Source organism: Arachis hypogaea, chromosome 9 (genome assembly GCF_003086295.3).
Source record: "Arachis hypogaea cultivar Tifrunner chromosome 9, arahy.Tifrunner.gnm2.J5K5, whole genome shotgun sequence".
Classification (NCBI taxonomy): domain Eukaryota; kingdom Viridiplantae; phylum Streptophyta; class Magnoliopsida; order Fabales; family Fabaceae; genus Arachis; species Arachis hypogaea.
Genome location: NC_092044.1, coordinates 117,182,415 through 117,199,495, shown reverse-complemented (window position 1 = coordinate 117,199,495; position 17,081 = coordinate 117,182,415). Strand labels below are relative to the sequence as shown.

Below are 17,081 nucleotides of genomic sequence, written 5' to 3'. Positions count from 1 at the left end.
GATAACTTATACGGGTTTGAATTTCAAGAGAAAAATTCCTGCCAGCTTCCCATATATTTTGTGAAATAATGAAGAAATTGTTGAAGGATAAAAAACGAGTAACGAGAGTAAGATTCAAAATATCCTTCTAAATACTAAATTAAGTTTAAAATGTCTTCATTTCAACCCATCAACAGCCTAATTTCGTTTTCATTATCAGCTTCTGGGGGAGGTTTAGACCTTTGAGCAGTGCAAGCCACGTTTTTGACAATTGAGGAGTAAAGATCAAACTCTGCCTTCAATTTTAGGCAGCAAGCTTGAATCCACTTCTCTGCTACAGAGGTAGATACACTGTCTTGGCTATCCCTCTCATGTTCTTCAATGGCTGGCCTTATTTCATCGTATAAGGAATCGAGACCAGAAGTAGCATTATTCTTGACTTCCTGCATTGAAACCATAGGATTAGTTTGAGCGTTTTTCAAAAGTTTCACATGTTAAGTGTTCCATCAAATCAAAAAACATTTTTCTTGAAACAGTATTCAGCATACAAGAAAATATTAATGTAAGACAAACCTCATATTTTAGAATCTCCTCTTGTGCTTCCTTTGAAGCCAAGAGTCCAGCGGCAAACTTGGCATCAACTTTCTTCTGAACAAGATTCTTTAACTTTCTGCCACGATATGCCTTGGATCGTTTAGTAGACATGGACCCAGGTCCAAGGTGATAGTTTCTGGCAGCACTATTACTTCGGATACGCGAGATCATTGCATTCTTTTGGGAGAAGGCCTGTTCAGTATCTTCAGAATCCAATTTCATATCCTCGCTTACTACTTCAGTTTTAATCTTCTTGACATCTAAATCCTTCATCTGAGCCAAATTAAGGGGAATACTGAAAGCACCGGACTCTGGTAGCTGCTCAGCTTTCAGTGTATTATCCACGGAGGATCCTATTCTTCCATTAAAATCATTTCCAGAGCTGTCTGAGTTCATACGTTTAAGAACTTCTGTCCCCAATTCATCCTCCGCGGAGTCATATACAGGAATTTTCTCAACAGAGTACCTGTATCCAACAAGACTTAAGTTGCCGGTTTCATATAAAAAGTAGAAGAGACTTAACTTTCACACAAATGCCAGGAAACCAAATTTTTTCACCCAACATTAACCAACTTTTTAAAAATTTTGTTTATCTTAAATTCTAGACTCTAAATCATAAACTTTTAACCCTACACCCTAAATTATAAATCATAAATCCTATATTCTCCAAAAAATGAGTATTATTAGAATTTCAAAAAAAAGATTGGCCAATATTAACTAACTAAAAATTGGTTCCCTATACTTTCGCTTTCACTATAAGTATGGGCACGGGGAGGGGGAAATGGGGAATATTATCCAAGTTGCATAAAGGGCATTTCTCCATGCCGGGCAACTGAGTCAACTAAGTTGCAAGTTCCCCATTAGTGACATATCACAATAGCTACAGCACTAGTTATTCAACCTCTAACCAGACTGTACTTTGCCCTAAACCTAAAAGATTGGATTTAGGCACTCAACGGAATTATTTTATTAGATTTCTTATTGCAAGTGTTATCTGTGGCCAATAACTAATTTGAAAAAGAAAAGAAAACTGTTGTTTAGTCCACATCATAAACGAACGCATAAAATATAGGTTACCTGTCATCATCATCTTCCCATAGATAAGTATCTTCCTGCTCAGAATTTTCCCAAAAAAAAAAAAAACAAAGAATCAAGAGAAATGAGATATATACACATATACCTAAACAAAGGCAGAGCAAGATGCCTTTTTCTTTTTAGTACTTCACTACAACTGAAAAAGTTGTCCAGAACAATAAACTCAGTTGAGCAGACATTCAACTGTATTAAAATGTATATAACCAAATTAAACGGAGGACCTCACTGCCTTGCCAACACGAAAAGTCCAGTGTTAATTATGTTTAAGATCTGATCACAACAATATTATGCCTTAGGAAGAATTTTAAAAGGCAAAAATACACCCGACAATGTCCACCAAAGAAGTTAATTAATGACTTATATGGTGATTACATGAATCATGGCTAAAGAGTTGCAGTAGAACCTCAGGAACAAATAAAATTTTCAATTCATTAACTATTTTCTGAGGTGGCTAATAGAAAAAGCTTACTTGGAAACCACGAGATTTTGCTCCAAGGAATCCAGAACATCTAGCTGCACCGCAGAGGCAGCGAACCTTTGTGCCCCCAAACCATTCAAAATTATAGTCATATGCCAATTCAGCTCCAAAAGGAATATCATATTTCGCAAATATTCCAACTCTTATTTCGCCCAAGACATTCCATTTTCTTGTCTCACAGTTTGGTTGACTGCAAACTTAAAAGTAGTAAGTTGATGTCAAACCTGAGGCAATGGGAAACAAGGAGAATAACTAGTGGCTACTATAATTTGCAAGTCAACGTAGTTTTATTTAATCTTAGTATATTGTTTGATTGATATACCAGGAATGATTTATAAATCTGCCAAGACTTCCCTTTCTTGTTGCATCAATAGATTCAGAGGCATTAAGGCAAATGATAAATGCATCTGTTAGACCTGCAAAGCAAGAACCAAAAAATGATAAGAAAATGAGGTTACAAACTTAATCATCAAACAGAAAGTAACAAACATTGAACTAGTCAACATTTGACCTTGAATTTCATAAGCCTGGGATCTACGTTTGGCTTCTTTCCATGATATTACTTCTCCACAGTATTCAATGACAAATTGTCCCGCCTGAATGATACAAATAAATTGAAGCGTCAACACTACTACACTAAATAGCCAGAGATTGTAGACATACATCACTTTGTTTAAAAGTAATTCGCTGTAATGTTACCTTAATGTTCTCATCAGCCAAAAGACCCCAACCACGGCCTTCAGTTTTAAACAACTTTGTTTTTGCATATTCACACTTCTGAAATCTCTGTATTCAGTGTATTCATTACACAAGGACAGAAAAATATGAATCTTGGTCCAAGTTTGTCAAAGTCTCAAAATAGATAGGAAAATCAGTTCAAGAATGTTCAATATGCAACTAGTTATGACAAGCACCCCTGATAGACAGGTTGATAACCAGTAAATAATAGATTCTTATGATCCAGCAGGTATCTTTCGCAATTAAATTATAAATTGGTATTACTAATACATAACAAAATATCATCATCGAGAGACATAAACATGAATTAACCTGATTTTTGCAGAGGTCACCACATGGGCAATATCCAGGAGTGCATTCGGTGCTGGTTAAAACATTGAGGCAGCCGTCCCCACATGCACTATCAGGGTCGTCAACATTATATTTGCAATCACATATAGCAATATCCTCCTCCTTCTGCTTCTTATGCCTGGGCAGGATAAATTATACAAGAAGTTAATTATTTATAAATGGAATTAAAATCTAGTATAAGCACAAAAAGACTTGCATATCAAAATAATGAACACAGGAACTGGTGTCAGAACAAAGAGAAAGGAAAATAAAAACATGTACCATCAATGAAATTACTAACCTTCGTATAAAAAATTCATTCTGATTTATATGTATGTATTGGGGCAACTCTTCTTCTACATTAGGATCCTTCAAATGATAAAGTATCTGTTACTTGACTCCAGCACGCCATAAAATGGAGCATTTGTTTATTGAAAAAATAACATGGAAAGTAATAAGAGAAAACTAGATACAGAGTGATGAAGTGAGTGGAAGGAAATTACCATCCGAGTAACTGCTGAAATGCTTACAACCTGAGAAAATTTAAGAAAAGAAACTTATGTTCACAACTCATCTTTGATACACAGATAGCAATAAACTAATTACTTTATCCAAACTAATAGAAGATAATCAAACTCAGCATCTTGCAAGATGACACTGTAGATAAACTAGTCTCAGCTTTTCCTCTTCAGTTTACCAATCAGAATAAAATTCCACTGAAAACAAGACATGGTTAATAGAAGGAACTCAAGTGCTACCATGTCTTGGCCTCCCCCTTCTGTTTCATTCACTCTTTACAATTAGTCAATTAGATAGGATGTTATTTTCCCACCACATTCTAGATCAAAGTAAGGGGCACAAAGTACTAGAGAGTGACCCTAACCTAAGCTCACATTCACACTTCATGGAGTTACAAAAATTGAAAATTCACAATTCCAGTACTGATACTCAGGTCAAGCTAGCCTTAAATACAAGCAGTGATTAAGAACTCCGGCAAAGAAATTTGGTCGCAGTTTTTGAGGAATAACATGAAAATAACAACGTTAGAGACAGATTCACCTCCAAAGGTCAAATCTTTGCACGAAGAAGAAAAAACAATGGTGTAGAAACCTAGAACACTGTTAAAAGGTTCAAACCTGTGGCAGCACAAACGGGACAGAAGATCCTCCAATGCTATTAATATCAGTTTCCTGTTGGAAGAGAAGCCCCTCTCCGGCGCCGGATAAGAGGTTTTCCGGTGAACTGTGACCGTAGCGTAGGTATTGGGTCGAAGTGCTGTGGTTGCGGTGACGAAGATGACTCAAGTCTGAAGATGTTACGAACTTACGATATATCAAAGTTGTATTTTTCTTTTGCAATTATATTTAGAATTTAATTTTGATATTCGATTAAATTATTTTATTTTAAATGTGTATTTAATGACATAATTATATGACTATTTTTTATTTCGACTGTACGAATAGTCATTAAAAAATAATATAATTATATAATTATATATTTTATATTTTTAATATATTAAAATTAAATTCTTTATTTATATATTAAGTTATTAACAACAAAATTGTATATTGTCTAAAAAAATAATTCTTTCTCATAATTACATAATTATGATATAAAAAATATTTTCCGTAAAAATATTTTAATAATATTTAACTTTTAAATATCAAATTATTTTTTAAATAATAAAATTTTTATCTAACCTAATATAATAAAATAGATTTAAATATTATTATTATTATTAAATATATTATAATATTATGTGTATTCCCTTATTAATGTACTTTCACTTTCACACTGTATTTTAAAAAATATAAAAAATCAATTTCATGAATTTTAAAATTATGTGTTATAATCAAAATAAATATTTACATTTTCTTACTTTTAATATTTATAAACCAATCCAATAAATTAAACTTATCTAAATGTGCAATTTAATTGTTTAAACAATTTTAGATGTGCAATGTAAAAACTAAAAAGTAGGCTGTACATGGATCGAATAATATCCGCATATTCGTGATAGTTATTCGAATTCGATCCAAATTTTACCTATATTATCCGATCCGCACTATGGTAGGATCGGATTGCAGATTTGGCAGTGATATCCGTGAATTCGATTCACAGATCTGCATATCCGCACGTCTCATATAAATAGCATAGTTTAAGAAAGTAAACTCTAATTTGATATGAATTTTAGTATGTTGTTTTATGAATTTTATGATATCTTGTTTTTAATTTTGTGTTGTACTTTAACTTAGAATAATTAAACATAGATCTTGTGTTATTATTTTTTTTTGTTATTCAAGAGAACTTTTATTGATAATATTTTAGGAGTAATAGGCTTCAACCGGTGAAAAAATAGATTTTTTACAGGAAAAAATGGGCCTTAAAACAAATTTTTTGAATTATGCGGATATAACCGATATCCGATCCAATCCGATCCGTAAGTATGCGGATCAGATCGAATCCAACTTAAAAAAATACGGATATTGTATCCAATCCAATAAATGCAATGCGAATCGAATAGAATTATAGACTATATCCGATTCGATCAATCTGTGTGCAGCTCTAGTACAAAAGATCAGAGAGAAATAAAGAATGATCACATGGACATGAGAGAGTAAAAAAACGTTTATGTAGAGTTACGACTTTTTTTTTTGAAATAAGAAGTTCAACATAGTAAGGTGGAGCATTTACAAAGTCCAGAGTTACAATACAAACACTAAACAAAAAAACTAAGTTATCTCCGACATTGCCATCAACAACTAGACTGAACAAAGCCAACCCACTCTTTGTAGCTCCTAATCGACTTGGTAATAACTTCCGCAACGCATGTTTCTTGATTATTGAAAATCCTAGCATTCCTTTCCAACCACGTATTTCAAATAATAGCAAAAAAATCAATCAGCCACCTGTTACGTTCGACTTTTCTTACAGGAGCTCCTGTCCAACTCTCAAAGTGTTGCTTAATGGTTCCTGAAATAGACCCAAATTTATTATAGGCGTATATCAAAGCACATAACACCTGCCACGTGAAACTCACAGCCAATGAATAAGTGGAAATCATTCTCAATTTCTTTTTTACATAAAACACAAATCATATCCCTATAATCAATAATGCACAATTTAATCAATAATGCACAATTTAATCAATCTTGGTGGTACTAGTTCTCTCCATATAATCCTCCGGGAGAGTCTCAGCCTGCAAAACCTACACAAAGGAGTTAGTAGAGTAAACTTCTGATCTATCAAATTTTCATACTATTCTGTCCTCCTTCTCACTTGTTAACCTGACAGATTGTAGAACTTCATAAAGTTGGTTAACTAATTCTAACTCCTATTAGAATAGTACCCTTCTCCAATGAAAATTTCATATTCACTCCAGCCCATTCCAGAACTCATGATCCCTATTTATTGTTACACCTTAGAATACAAATACTAATAAACTCCACATGGTTTAGATATTTATTATTTACCATTTGAATTTAGATTTTTTTTAAATTAAAAAGTTGATAAAGTAAAAAAAAGTGAAAAATTAATTATTGTTAATTTTAAAATTTTTATTAAATATATCACACTATCTCAATTAAAAAATGATTAACTTTCTATTTTATTATTTTATCAACCTTTTTATTTTAAAAGTTTTAATATTCAGATATCTGCGTGATATAATAAAAACGAACTAAGAGCCATGAAAATTTAAATACAACTTTATTTTATTTTACAAGAACACTTTTTAATATTTAAGTACGTATATATTTTTCTCAAAATTTGACCAATTTTTTTATTTTTATCTTATTTTTAAACTAATATTAATCAATCTTTTTTATACTAAAAATGTTTACCTTTTGTAGAACTAAAAACTCAAGCAACAAACCAAATATGTATTATTTATTTATATTATATAAGAAAAAGAGGAATAAGTTATTCCAATTTTTTTATTTTTGCATTTTTTTTTGTCACGGCAATTCTTTTTTTTGACGCAAACAAAAACTATGCAAAGGAAGACTATTCTTCATCTCTCATTATCCAAAAACTACTGTGTTGTGACCAATTTGCAAACAAGAAAGGCACAGTTAAGAATCAAGGACCATATGGCCTATGCTTATAAAGCTGACTTTTGCAAATTAAAGAGAATATCTAGATTTCGGTAATGCCTTTAAAACTTTAAAGAACAAACACTTAGTCATGGAACAATATTATTCATCATTATATTTTATTACTAGATAATACTAATAATAATAAAGCTACAATTTTGGTAAGTGAAGGATGCTAAAGCATCTGAATCTATGCCATATGGTCAAGGCTTAGACCAACAAAGCCAGGTTGGAACTTCTCTTTTGTCAATTTGCTTCCCTACACTTTTTTGGACCCATGCACCATTTCCCATTTGCCATTCTGAAAACTGTTATTTTCTTTCTTTTAAAAGAAGTGTGGGATTTGATGTAAAGAGAATGATATATACCAAAAAGAGAATAACATTCAAATAAAAAATTTGTTTTTAAGTGCACACAATTTTACATAATTGGCATTAACAATATCATCTCTCATACATATCAAAATAGGTAAATTCTATAGTGTCTAAATTGTCTAACTTGTTTTTAAAGATAAAAAATAAAAAGTTTAAAATAAAAAATAAAATATTTAAAATTTATTAAATATTATCTATTTACCTTTTTTAGTAAGTTAGACATAGTTTTAAAAGTACCATAACATTCACTATCAAAATAATTCACTATTTAATGATGTGTCAAAGAAAAATATGCTTTCTCTTTAATATTTTTCAGTAATAACTTTTTATTCAAATATTAATTTTTTATCTTTAAATTTAATTTGAAACTCATTGATTTAGGTCCTATATATCTTATCTAAATGGTGAAAAGAAATTAGTTAATTTTATATATGAAAAATAACAAGTATATATATCACAATTTTTATCAAAAAATAACTTACAACAAATAAAAAATATTTATTATTTACCAAATCAACTATTCGTATATAATATATGTTAAAATATAAAATATATATTTAAAATAAATTACATAATATATATTTATGTACTGATTTGATAATAATTTTTTTGTGTATATAATATTTTTGAATATTTATTTACCTAATCTTACTAATAAAATAAAATAAAAGTATAGAAGGTCAGCATTTTTATTAATATTTGATCAGCAATTAATTAATTTTATACTATTAAAAATACATAATAGCGAATTGATAATTATAAATTATAAATTCTATTTGTTTCTAGCACTCTTTTAAAATAAAATATATGAAATTATTCTCTTTAATTAATATTTCCACACGTCCATATCTGAATTTTTTAATCTGCATATCTGACTAAAACTCTGCGAACATAAAATCTATGCTGATACATTTCATTGTGTTTTACTCGCCATGAAAACTTGTTTTCTTTTGATTTGTTTTTTCGGTAACATATTTTGTCCTGTTTATAAAAAGGGACATAAACCTGGTGACAGAGAATGGACAATCTCCATCACCACCGTTGGATCATGCTTACTCAGCCACCACAGACCCCATTTTTGTGAAATAGTAGGTTTATTTTTTGAGATTGTGAAATTTCAGAATAATTAAATAGATATTTTACTGTCATAAAGACAGCGATAAAGATTAAAATAATAATAGTAAGGTGTTAGTAAAGGGCTTATTCTTATTCTTCTTCTTCTCATACCTACTTCAACTTCAAAAATTCAATCTTTCTTCACTTTTCTAGCTGTATCTGCAGTGCACACACTACATTTTTTTTTCTGTACCAAAACACTCCTCAACAAAATAAAAAAAATCCAAACTTCCAAAAATTCCAAACTCAAGAAAACCGCCATCTCCCTCTCTCTCTCTCTCTCTCTCTCTCTCTCTAGGATCACACACCACCCCTTTTCTCTCTCCTATTTCTTTTTTCTTTGTCTATGAAGCTTTTTCTATAACGAAGCCTACAATTTTTGACCCTGAATCCAACACTTCGATTCACTGTGACTGTGTTTGGAAGAATGGTGTTGGAGAATGAGATGAAGAAAGCTTGCTGGTTCTAGCACTCAAGTAGGAAGAGGGAGGGTAGTATCTTCATGGCACCGAAGCAGCGCGTGTACCAAGTTTGGAAAGGAAGCAATGTAAACTTCAATTTTTTATCCATTATTAGCTTCAAATTTAGATTTTTTATGCTTGATATGCTATCTAGGTATGATGTAGATTTGTGGGTATGTGTTTGATTTGCTTGGTGATGAAGGCTTCTTAAGGGTGGGTTCTAGTGGGTGCCTTTGAATTTCTGGGGCAGTTCTGAACTTCTGGTTGCTTGAGCTGTGGAAACTAAGTGGGAAAAAGCTTTTACTTGAGTTTGATTTTTTGAAATTACAAGTAGGTTGTGTGTGCTCGATGAATTTTTTAGCTGGCAGTGGAGTGAGGTTATACTTTTTTGGGGGGAATTCTACTGATTTGATTGAGCTCTTAGGATTCCATTCTTGATTTCAGTTGGTTATGTGGTAAGCTATGAAGTATGGTCTTTGTTATATTGGAGTGGTATCTGAAGTAATAGCTTGGTCTTGTATCTTCTGAATTGATTTAAGTGTTGGTAAACTTCTGAGAAAATAAGATATGTCGATGTGGCATTTGAAATTTTATTGTTCTGGTTCTGCTATATCTGCTGCTCAAGTTGTGTAAGTGAAAGGAGTTGGAATCCAGTGTAGTGTATGTTTCAGTTATTGGTTTGAATTTTTGGATTATAGTTTTTGTGTAGTTCAACAGATCATGTTAGTGAGGTTTACAATAATTGGTGAGTTGCTGCTGCTGCTTCTTTTTATTTGTTTTTTGTTTAATTTAATGTGTGTGTGTGTGTGTTTTTTTTTTTTTGGAAACAAAGATGATATCCATGTTTTACATTTAGCAGACTCAATTTTTTGGAATAGGCTTTCATGTTAGATTTTTGTATTCTCTTTTCTTGGTGAAATGACTCCTGGCTAAGTTAAAGTTTATTAGTAGATAATTGAGTGAGGTGAGATTTAGATTTGGTTACAGGTTGGATTATATTGGCTTAACGTGGAATGATTGGAGCACTTTAGTAACATATGTGGGTCCATGTTGTTGCTATGTTTGGTATGATGTTAAGTGGCTTCTTGTAGAATAAACTCTAAAAGAATGAGAAACTTAAAGTGTGAGCTTAGGATGATTAATGAATTAGAGCAAGCAGAATATTATATCTTCTTTATTATAATAGTGTGATTGCTTTTGAAGATGTGTGGTAGTGGTAGATTGGTACTAGCATGTGATAGTGGTCTTCACTATCTGCTTGCTAAATTACTTTTTGTGGAAATTGATAATGATAGGCAATGTTTGCTGTTGGTGTTTGTTGGATGATTAATGCTACGTCATACATGTTTGATTGTAAGTTTGTAACTAGAATCTTGTTGACAATTCCAATGTACAGGATTCCAGTGGTGGTCCAATGGTTGAGAAACGATGAATGATTATTGTTGATTTGTTCCATGTGGTTTTTGTTGTCTCATCTTTGCTTTATTTCCATATATAAGATGCTTACCCAGTGAAAAGGTCCAAATGATATAATGCATGATACGATTTTGGGTATGTTCATCAGACTATAGTTTAACTGTTAGCAAAAACTGCTAAAATAAGCAAATATTAATACCATAGAATATAAATTGGCCATTTCTATGGTGCACTTGGTGAATTGTTTTGTGGTTCTTGGTCAAGATTTTGTTTGTCTTCTCATGCATCATATGTTCTCTCCTTTTCAAAGGTTTTGGAGTGAAAAAAGAATTTAGTTTTTATGGCATTTTGCAGTTCATGTGGTTGCTTGGTGCATTTGGTTGTAGGATACATTCTGTTTATGATAAGAGTATTTATTATCTTCCACCGCATGTATATTCTTTCCTTTAAAAAGTTAATTTTGATGCACTGAAAGTGTAAAGAAGTTTTATACGTACATCCAATCATGTAACGCTACATCTACAAAAATAACTACTTTTACATTGAGCGTTCGAAAGAACAGATGTGATTGGACGGCTGTGTAAAACGTTTTACCCTGTTAGTGCATCAAAATTAAAGTCTTCTTATAATTTTTTTACTAATGACATATTATATTTTGTGGGTGTTTGTGTATTTATGGAAAGTTTTGCTGGAAATTGTTTGTATTCTGCAGCTTCTGTTAGAACTGTTTCTAATTTCTGATCCCATCCTCTTGAAAATATGTAGCATTCTACTAGTATTGTATTATTCTGTCTCTTTCGGTAACTGTTAGTGTCCTGTGAACTATATTCTGCTGATTTTTAGCTCATATTTTACTCTCAACTTCTCCAAATATTTTTGCAGAAATTCATATTTGGAGGGAGGCTGATATTTGGGCCTGATGCTAGGTCGCTTCTCATCACCTTGTTATTGATTCTTGTTCCAGTTATCATCTTTTGCGTATTTGTAGCGAGGCATCTTCGGCATCAATTTTCTTCATATGATTCAGGATATGCTATTCTAGTGGTGGCAATTCTATTTACTTTTCTTGTAAGTATCATTGCCTTCTTCCCTTAGTTTATTGGTTGATGATTCTATCCTTATCTATGTTGTCAAAACTTGTTCATTTCTAATTTCAATGGTCCAAATTTAAAAAAGGTTATCATATGTTATCATGAGACTGCTTTCTACAGTTTAATACCACAGTCTTTGTCTCTAGGTGTTGATGCTTCTCTTCCTTACTTCCTCACGTGATCCGGGCATTATTCCAAGGAATTCACATCCACCAGAGGAAGAGTTTCGCTACGAATCTGTTGATGGTGGGGGTGGCCGACAAACGCCTAGCCTTCAGTTTCCCCGAACAAAAGATGTAATAGTCAATGGCCATACTATAAGGGTGAAGTACTGTGAAACGTGTATGCTGTATCGACCTCCGCGTTGCTCGCATTGCTCCATTTGCAACAACTGTGTTGAGCGTTTCGACCACCATTGTCCTTGGGTGGGACAATGTATTGGTCTGGTATGATAGTTGACATTCATGACTTAATTTATTTTTTTTCATGTGAAATGTGTTGTTCTTCATTTATGTTCTATTTCTTACTAGTTTTGCTTTGTTCTTATCAGTTTTTCATTTATTTTTTTCGTCTGCGCAGAGGAACTACCGTTACTTCTTTCTATTTGTTTCTTCAGCAACTCTACTCTGCATCTATGTCTTTTCCATCTCAGCTTACTACATCAAGGTTCGGGTGGATAACTACGATGGCACAGTTTGGAAGGCCATGAAAGAATCCCCTGCATCTGTGATACTCATGGCTTATTGTTTCATCTCTCTGTGGTTTGTTGGTGGACTAACTGGTTTTCATTTGTACCTTATAGGCACAAACCAGGTGAGTTTAAATCTTTTTACATTTCTTGTTTTGATACCTTATAAGGCTTTTTCAACGTGAATATAGAAAATCGAAAGGAGTGATATCCATTTTATTTGGGAAGCTTCTAAAAGGAGTGACATAATTTGTCATTGTTGATGTAACAATGGACCACCTATGTAATCTTAGAAGGGAAATGCAAGTACTTGCTTCTGGGTGCTGTACATAATGTCATAATGCCTTGTTTATCAAGAAATTGATTCTGAAGTTATTGTTTTGCAGACTACCTACGAAAACTTCCGGTATAGAGCTGACAGCAGGAACAATGTTTTTAATCAGGGATGTTTAGGTAACTTTCTAGAAGTGTTTTGCACAAAAGTAAAGCCCTCTAGGAACAATTTCAGGGCCTTTGTTCAAGAGGAGGTAAGGAGGCCACCTGTTCCGGTCACTCCTCGGGAACATGAACTGGATGATTTGGACGGAGATCGCCGTCCCAAAGTTGAAGATGATCTAGATATTGGTGAAGACCTATTGAAGATATCGCAGCGTAGGAATATTGAAGAGCTTGACGAGGACATTCGGAGCAGAGGGAGCAATGGACCACCTCATAATACATCTGAACCTGACTCCATTTTGTCATTAGATCATCGAGCTCCCACGATTCGGTCGGATGCTAGGCGTTCGAGTTGGGAAAAGAATGAAAGCTTGGAAATTGCACAGCAGGTTCTTGCCGATTCAAATGTCACCGAAAGCAGAAGCTATCTAACAACCTCCGGAAATGTGCCGACCAGGGCCGGCCGGTCTTTATGATATTTGCATAGCATCAAGATTGTGGGATTACTTGGAGACAAAAGATAGCAAAGGAAATGGTCCTTGTCCAGAGTTGCCATAACACAAATGGGAGTTGAATTAGTTGGCACTTTTGGTATAAAAACTTTGACCTTTTTTTGTGATTACTTTAGCTCTTTGGGAAAGCATAGAAATGTTTGTTCGTAATTGTTTGAGAGGACAAAGAAAGTAGTGTCTTGTTTTTATGGTTAATTTTGTTTTATTTTATTTTTCAAAATTTTCAATAGATCAATATGTTGTGGATCACTGCATCTTATATTCTTATCTTAGTTGGCTTTTATTCTTTGTGTAAATAACCAGTTGAGAATACTTAAGAAGTTGCCCTACAAATGCTGTGTTTTAGGCCTGGGAAAACTGCTCATTTTTTTTCAAGTGCTTTTCATTTCTTTGATGTTTATGTGAAACCATCTTTGTTAATTGTTATAATATTCTTTCTAAAGGTGAAAATCTCCGGGTAGTTGTTTTTATATGAAGTTGACAGCTGAGAGGTATTAGATAATTTGACAAATTTGACTAAATTATCATCAATGACTTTCAACAACTAATTTCACAACTGCATATAAATTTTTACCTTTGCAAAATGAGATTTGGAACACAGGATAAATTATTCTTGAAATAATTGTATAGGACAAACCAAGACTATTGACATTCTTATGTTAACTAACTATATAATATTTAGTTATTTTGTTATTTGAATGTTTAATTTATGATTTCAGTTTTTCACCTTTCAATGATCTAACATGATTGGATTTTGTTAAACGAAGCAAATCCACAATGACAACTAGACTTGAAAATCGAATGCTAATATAGGCATCAAATCATGACTTTGTTATAAAAAGCGAACTAAGTTAAGCCGGAAAAAACTGATTAGCCTAAATTAGAGTTTCATAGTTAAATAGTGTAGTATAAATGACTCCCCTCTCCACAAAAATTAAAAACCTCAACAAAAACTCACTCTAATCTTCATCACTATCATCATTAAACAAAATGAGTTCCTCAACATTATCATTATTCGCAGTACTTGGCTTGATCCTTATCACCTCTCATGTAGCACATGCCAAGAAACCAATGGCTTCTGCTCCAAGCAAAAGAGTTTCTGCCTTGGTTGGTCTAGTTTGTAAGAGCAATGGAATAGACAAGGAGGATAGAGCAAGATGCACGCAAGAGATGCTTTCAGACCCCAAGATCTCGTCCGAGAAAGACTCCGGAATGCTAAGAGTGCTCCTTCTTGATCTCGCAATCAAGAAGGGCACGAAAGCATGGATCTCCCTGGAGAAGATGGCAAAAGCAACGAATACAATTCTGCTAGGTAACCAACTAAGATCAGCTAAGTACCCTGAGGCTCTAAAAGCATGTGCTAAGTATGTGCATAGCGCGGTTGATCATTTTGAAAGTGCGGTTTCAAGGATAAGGAGCGAAGGTCAAGAGATAGACCTTCAAGATACAAGCATGGATATTGCCATTGCAGGTGATCAACTCCATTATTGTGAGACAACCTTGGCTGATGATCACATTGTTGATCATCTTGTTAACTCTATCATCCATGAAGTTAAGTTGTTTCATCGAATGCTTTCTATTGCATTTGACCTATGATTGATTTCATTTTCCTATTAATCACCAAAGAATTTAATTTTCATGTAATGTCAATTTTACACGTATATTTAAATATTTGTACATTAAAATCAACTACTAATATATTTATATATAAATACACATACATGTAGTTTAATTTATTTTATTTCAACATATATTTTATATTAGTAGCTGGTTTTAGTATGCACGTAACATAGTTCTTTAATTATGTAATATCATATCAGCAAAAATAACTCTTTTTTATATTAATCGCATAAATGAACGAATGTAATTATACAACTGAATTACAATTCAGTGGATCAAAATTAAACTTCATTCAATAATACTCTTTAATATTATATTCTCCTAACTAACTATTATTTCTTCTGTTTATAATTGAGTGTCTTTATTGTAATTGTATTTTTTTTTGCACATAATTATTTACATGACAAATCATGTAATTTTTATTTTGTTTTCACACACACAATAAATATATATAATGAATCATTTATATATTTAATAAACCAAAAGTAGTTAATTTAATGGGATACATGCATGAAACTTCTAGAATTGGCATTTAAAAAGATTGGTGGATTAATTAAAAATTATTTAAAATTTCAAAACTAATAAAGTAGTTAATTTTGACCTTTTTTTTACTAAAGATAAAAAATTTTTCAAAAGATTATCATTGTATTAGATAATAGATATCATATAGTATTTAATCAACGTAAAATTGGTTGGAATGATGCCATAGTTTTTGGGTATAACTTAAGTAAGAAACTGAATTTGAGACCGTATGAAATAATTATTTATGGAATATATAACTATTTTTCACGTCAGAAGTTTTTTATTTTTTTTTAATTATCGTCATCGTTATCATTACCACACCATCTTTTTTTATCTCTTCATTTTCCTTTTTTTTTTTCATTTGACTTTTTTTTATCTTATTTTCCTCCTCTTCCTCCTCTTGAAACAAGTACACCTTATTTTAAAGAAGAAGTATAGAAAATTAATGGAGTATATATACAATGTGTACAATAAGATTTAAAGATGTTTAATTCAGTAAGATAACAAATGTTTATTATCCCTGATATCTGAATAGTTATTCTCGATGTTTATTTTTTAACTCATATTAGGCCAAATAAACAGCCAATTATACATATTGTACAGATATTCTATTGGTTCCCTAGCGAGATTCTATTTTAAATTTAAAACACACCGAAATTATTTAATAATAACGACACACAAACAACTCTTTCTCCTCTTTTTTTAATTTACCTTCTCATCATTCTTAAACCAACTTAGTACCTTCTCATAATTTTTAAATCAACTTAATTAAATTTAATTACTAAAAAAACTTAAAAGTGTTACAAAAAAAACTTGAAAATATAGGAAGACTATTATTATGCAGGAGAATCGCCTATCATAACCACTGCCCCGACCTAATTTATTTCTAAATTAGTCAAGGAAAAATCTTGGACATGGTAATAAAAAGTGTTTAGATAAATTTGTTAAATTTTAAAATCTTTTGGAGTATTTATATCGTCTTAATTTTTTAAAAATATTTTTATTAATGTCTAAATTTTTAAAAAAAATTTGTTAGTTTATAAGTTACACAAATTTTGTTGTTGTTGTTATTATTATTATTGAATTTAGTAAATAATAATAATATTTTTGGTAATAACAAATATAATTTTAATTAGATTGATACCCAAAAGTATTTTTGATATATTATTTAGTGTTGCAAGTTCAAGTATTAATGTGCAGGCCAAATAATAGAACCAAGTATCTAAACCTTAACTATTTAGACTAAACTCTTGGTCTAGCCCATTATACTCATGAAACTATGAAAGAAGTGGAGTTCTGCAATTCAGGTGAAGCAATTAACTAAAAAAAAGTGCTTCACTTTTTCATTAAACACCAAATTAAAAAAAAAGAAAAGTAAATCTTGAAGGTGCCAAGTCAAACGGAAGCCAAAAGTGATTTGCTAAAGTTAAGCTAAATTAGAAAAAAGAAGTGAAATATTTTCATTAACATACTAGTTAAATATTTGTTAAATCTTTCTTTCCTTTGCACATGTAATTTTGGGTAGTAAAAGAAAA

General features: G+C 31.7%; 2 protein-coding genes across 3 annotated transcripts; one reads left to right on the top strand and one right to left on the bottom strand.

The window, feature by feature from the left end:
* Nucleotides 1-21: 21 nt before the first annotated feature.
* On the bottom strand, nt 22-4,552 carry LOC112712464 (histone-lysine N-methyltransferase ASHH1). 2 transcript variants are annotated; one of them, XM_072203965.1, is made up of 11 exons: nt 4,351-4,552; nt 3,718-3,747; nt 3,516-3,601; nt 3,197-3,353; nt 2,846-2,932; nt 2,658-2,742; nt 2,469-2,562; nt 2,138-2,336; nt 1,651-1,685; nt 553-1,039; nt 22-422 (listed from the first exon to the last, which is right to left on the bottom strand). In XM_072203965.1, the coding sequence occupies exons 2-11, from the start codon at nt 3,718-3,720 to the stop codon at nt 162-164; spliced, it is 1,494 nt and encodes a 497-aa protein (XP_072060066.1). In that variant the 5' UTR covers nt 3,721-3,747; nt 4,351-4,552; the 3' UTR covers nt 22-161. The 2 variants fall into 2 exon arrangements, with proteins under 2 accessions (XP_072060066.1, XP_025621144.1); XM_025765359.3 differs by having other exon boundaries at nt 3,516-3,583; nt 4,351-4,543.
* Nucleotides 4,553-8,791: 4,239 nt separating this feature from the next.
* Nucleotides 8,792-13,737, top strand: LOC112712463 (protein S-acyltransferase 8). Its single transcript, XM_025765358.3, has 5 exons — nt 8,792-9,345; nt 11,558-11,743; nt 11,913-12,212; nt 12,346-12,579; nt 12,841-13,737. Exons 1-5 carry the CDS (start codon nt 9,301-9,303, stop codon nt 13,366-13,368), a joined length of 1,293 nt encoding a protein of 430 aa, XP_025621143.1. The 5' UTR covers nt 8,792-9,300; the 3' UTR covers nt 13,369-13,737.
* Nucleotides 13,738-17,081: the final 3,344 nt, after the last annotated feature.

Bases quoted from the DNA above. Each gene is read 5' to 3' on its own strand.
- LOC112712464 (XM_072203965.1), bottom strand. The intron at 2,337-2,468 runs GTATATCAATCA...TTAAGTTTGCAG, and splicing joins AGATTTATAAATCATTCCTG to TCAACCAAACTGTGAGACAA. The intron at 423-552 runs GTTTGTCTTACA...GTTTCAATGCAG, and splicing joins AGGAGATTCTAAAATATGAG to GAAGTCAAGAATAATGCTAC.
- LOC112712463 (XM_025765358.3), top strand. From the start codon at position 9,301: ATGGCACCGAAGCAGCGCGTGTACCAAGTTTGGAAAGGAAGCAAT. The intron at 12,213-12,345 runs GTATGATAGTTG...TCGTCTGCGCAG, and splicing joins TGGGACAATGTATTGGTCTG to AGGAACTACCGTTACTTCTT. The intron at 12,580-12,840 runs GTGAGTTTAAAT...ATTGTTTTGCAG, and splicing joins ACCTTATAGGCACAAACCAG to ACTACCTACGAAAACTTCCG.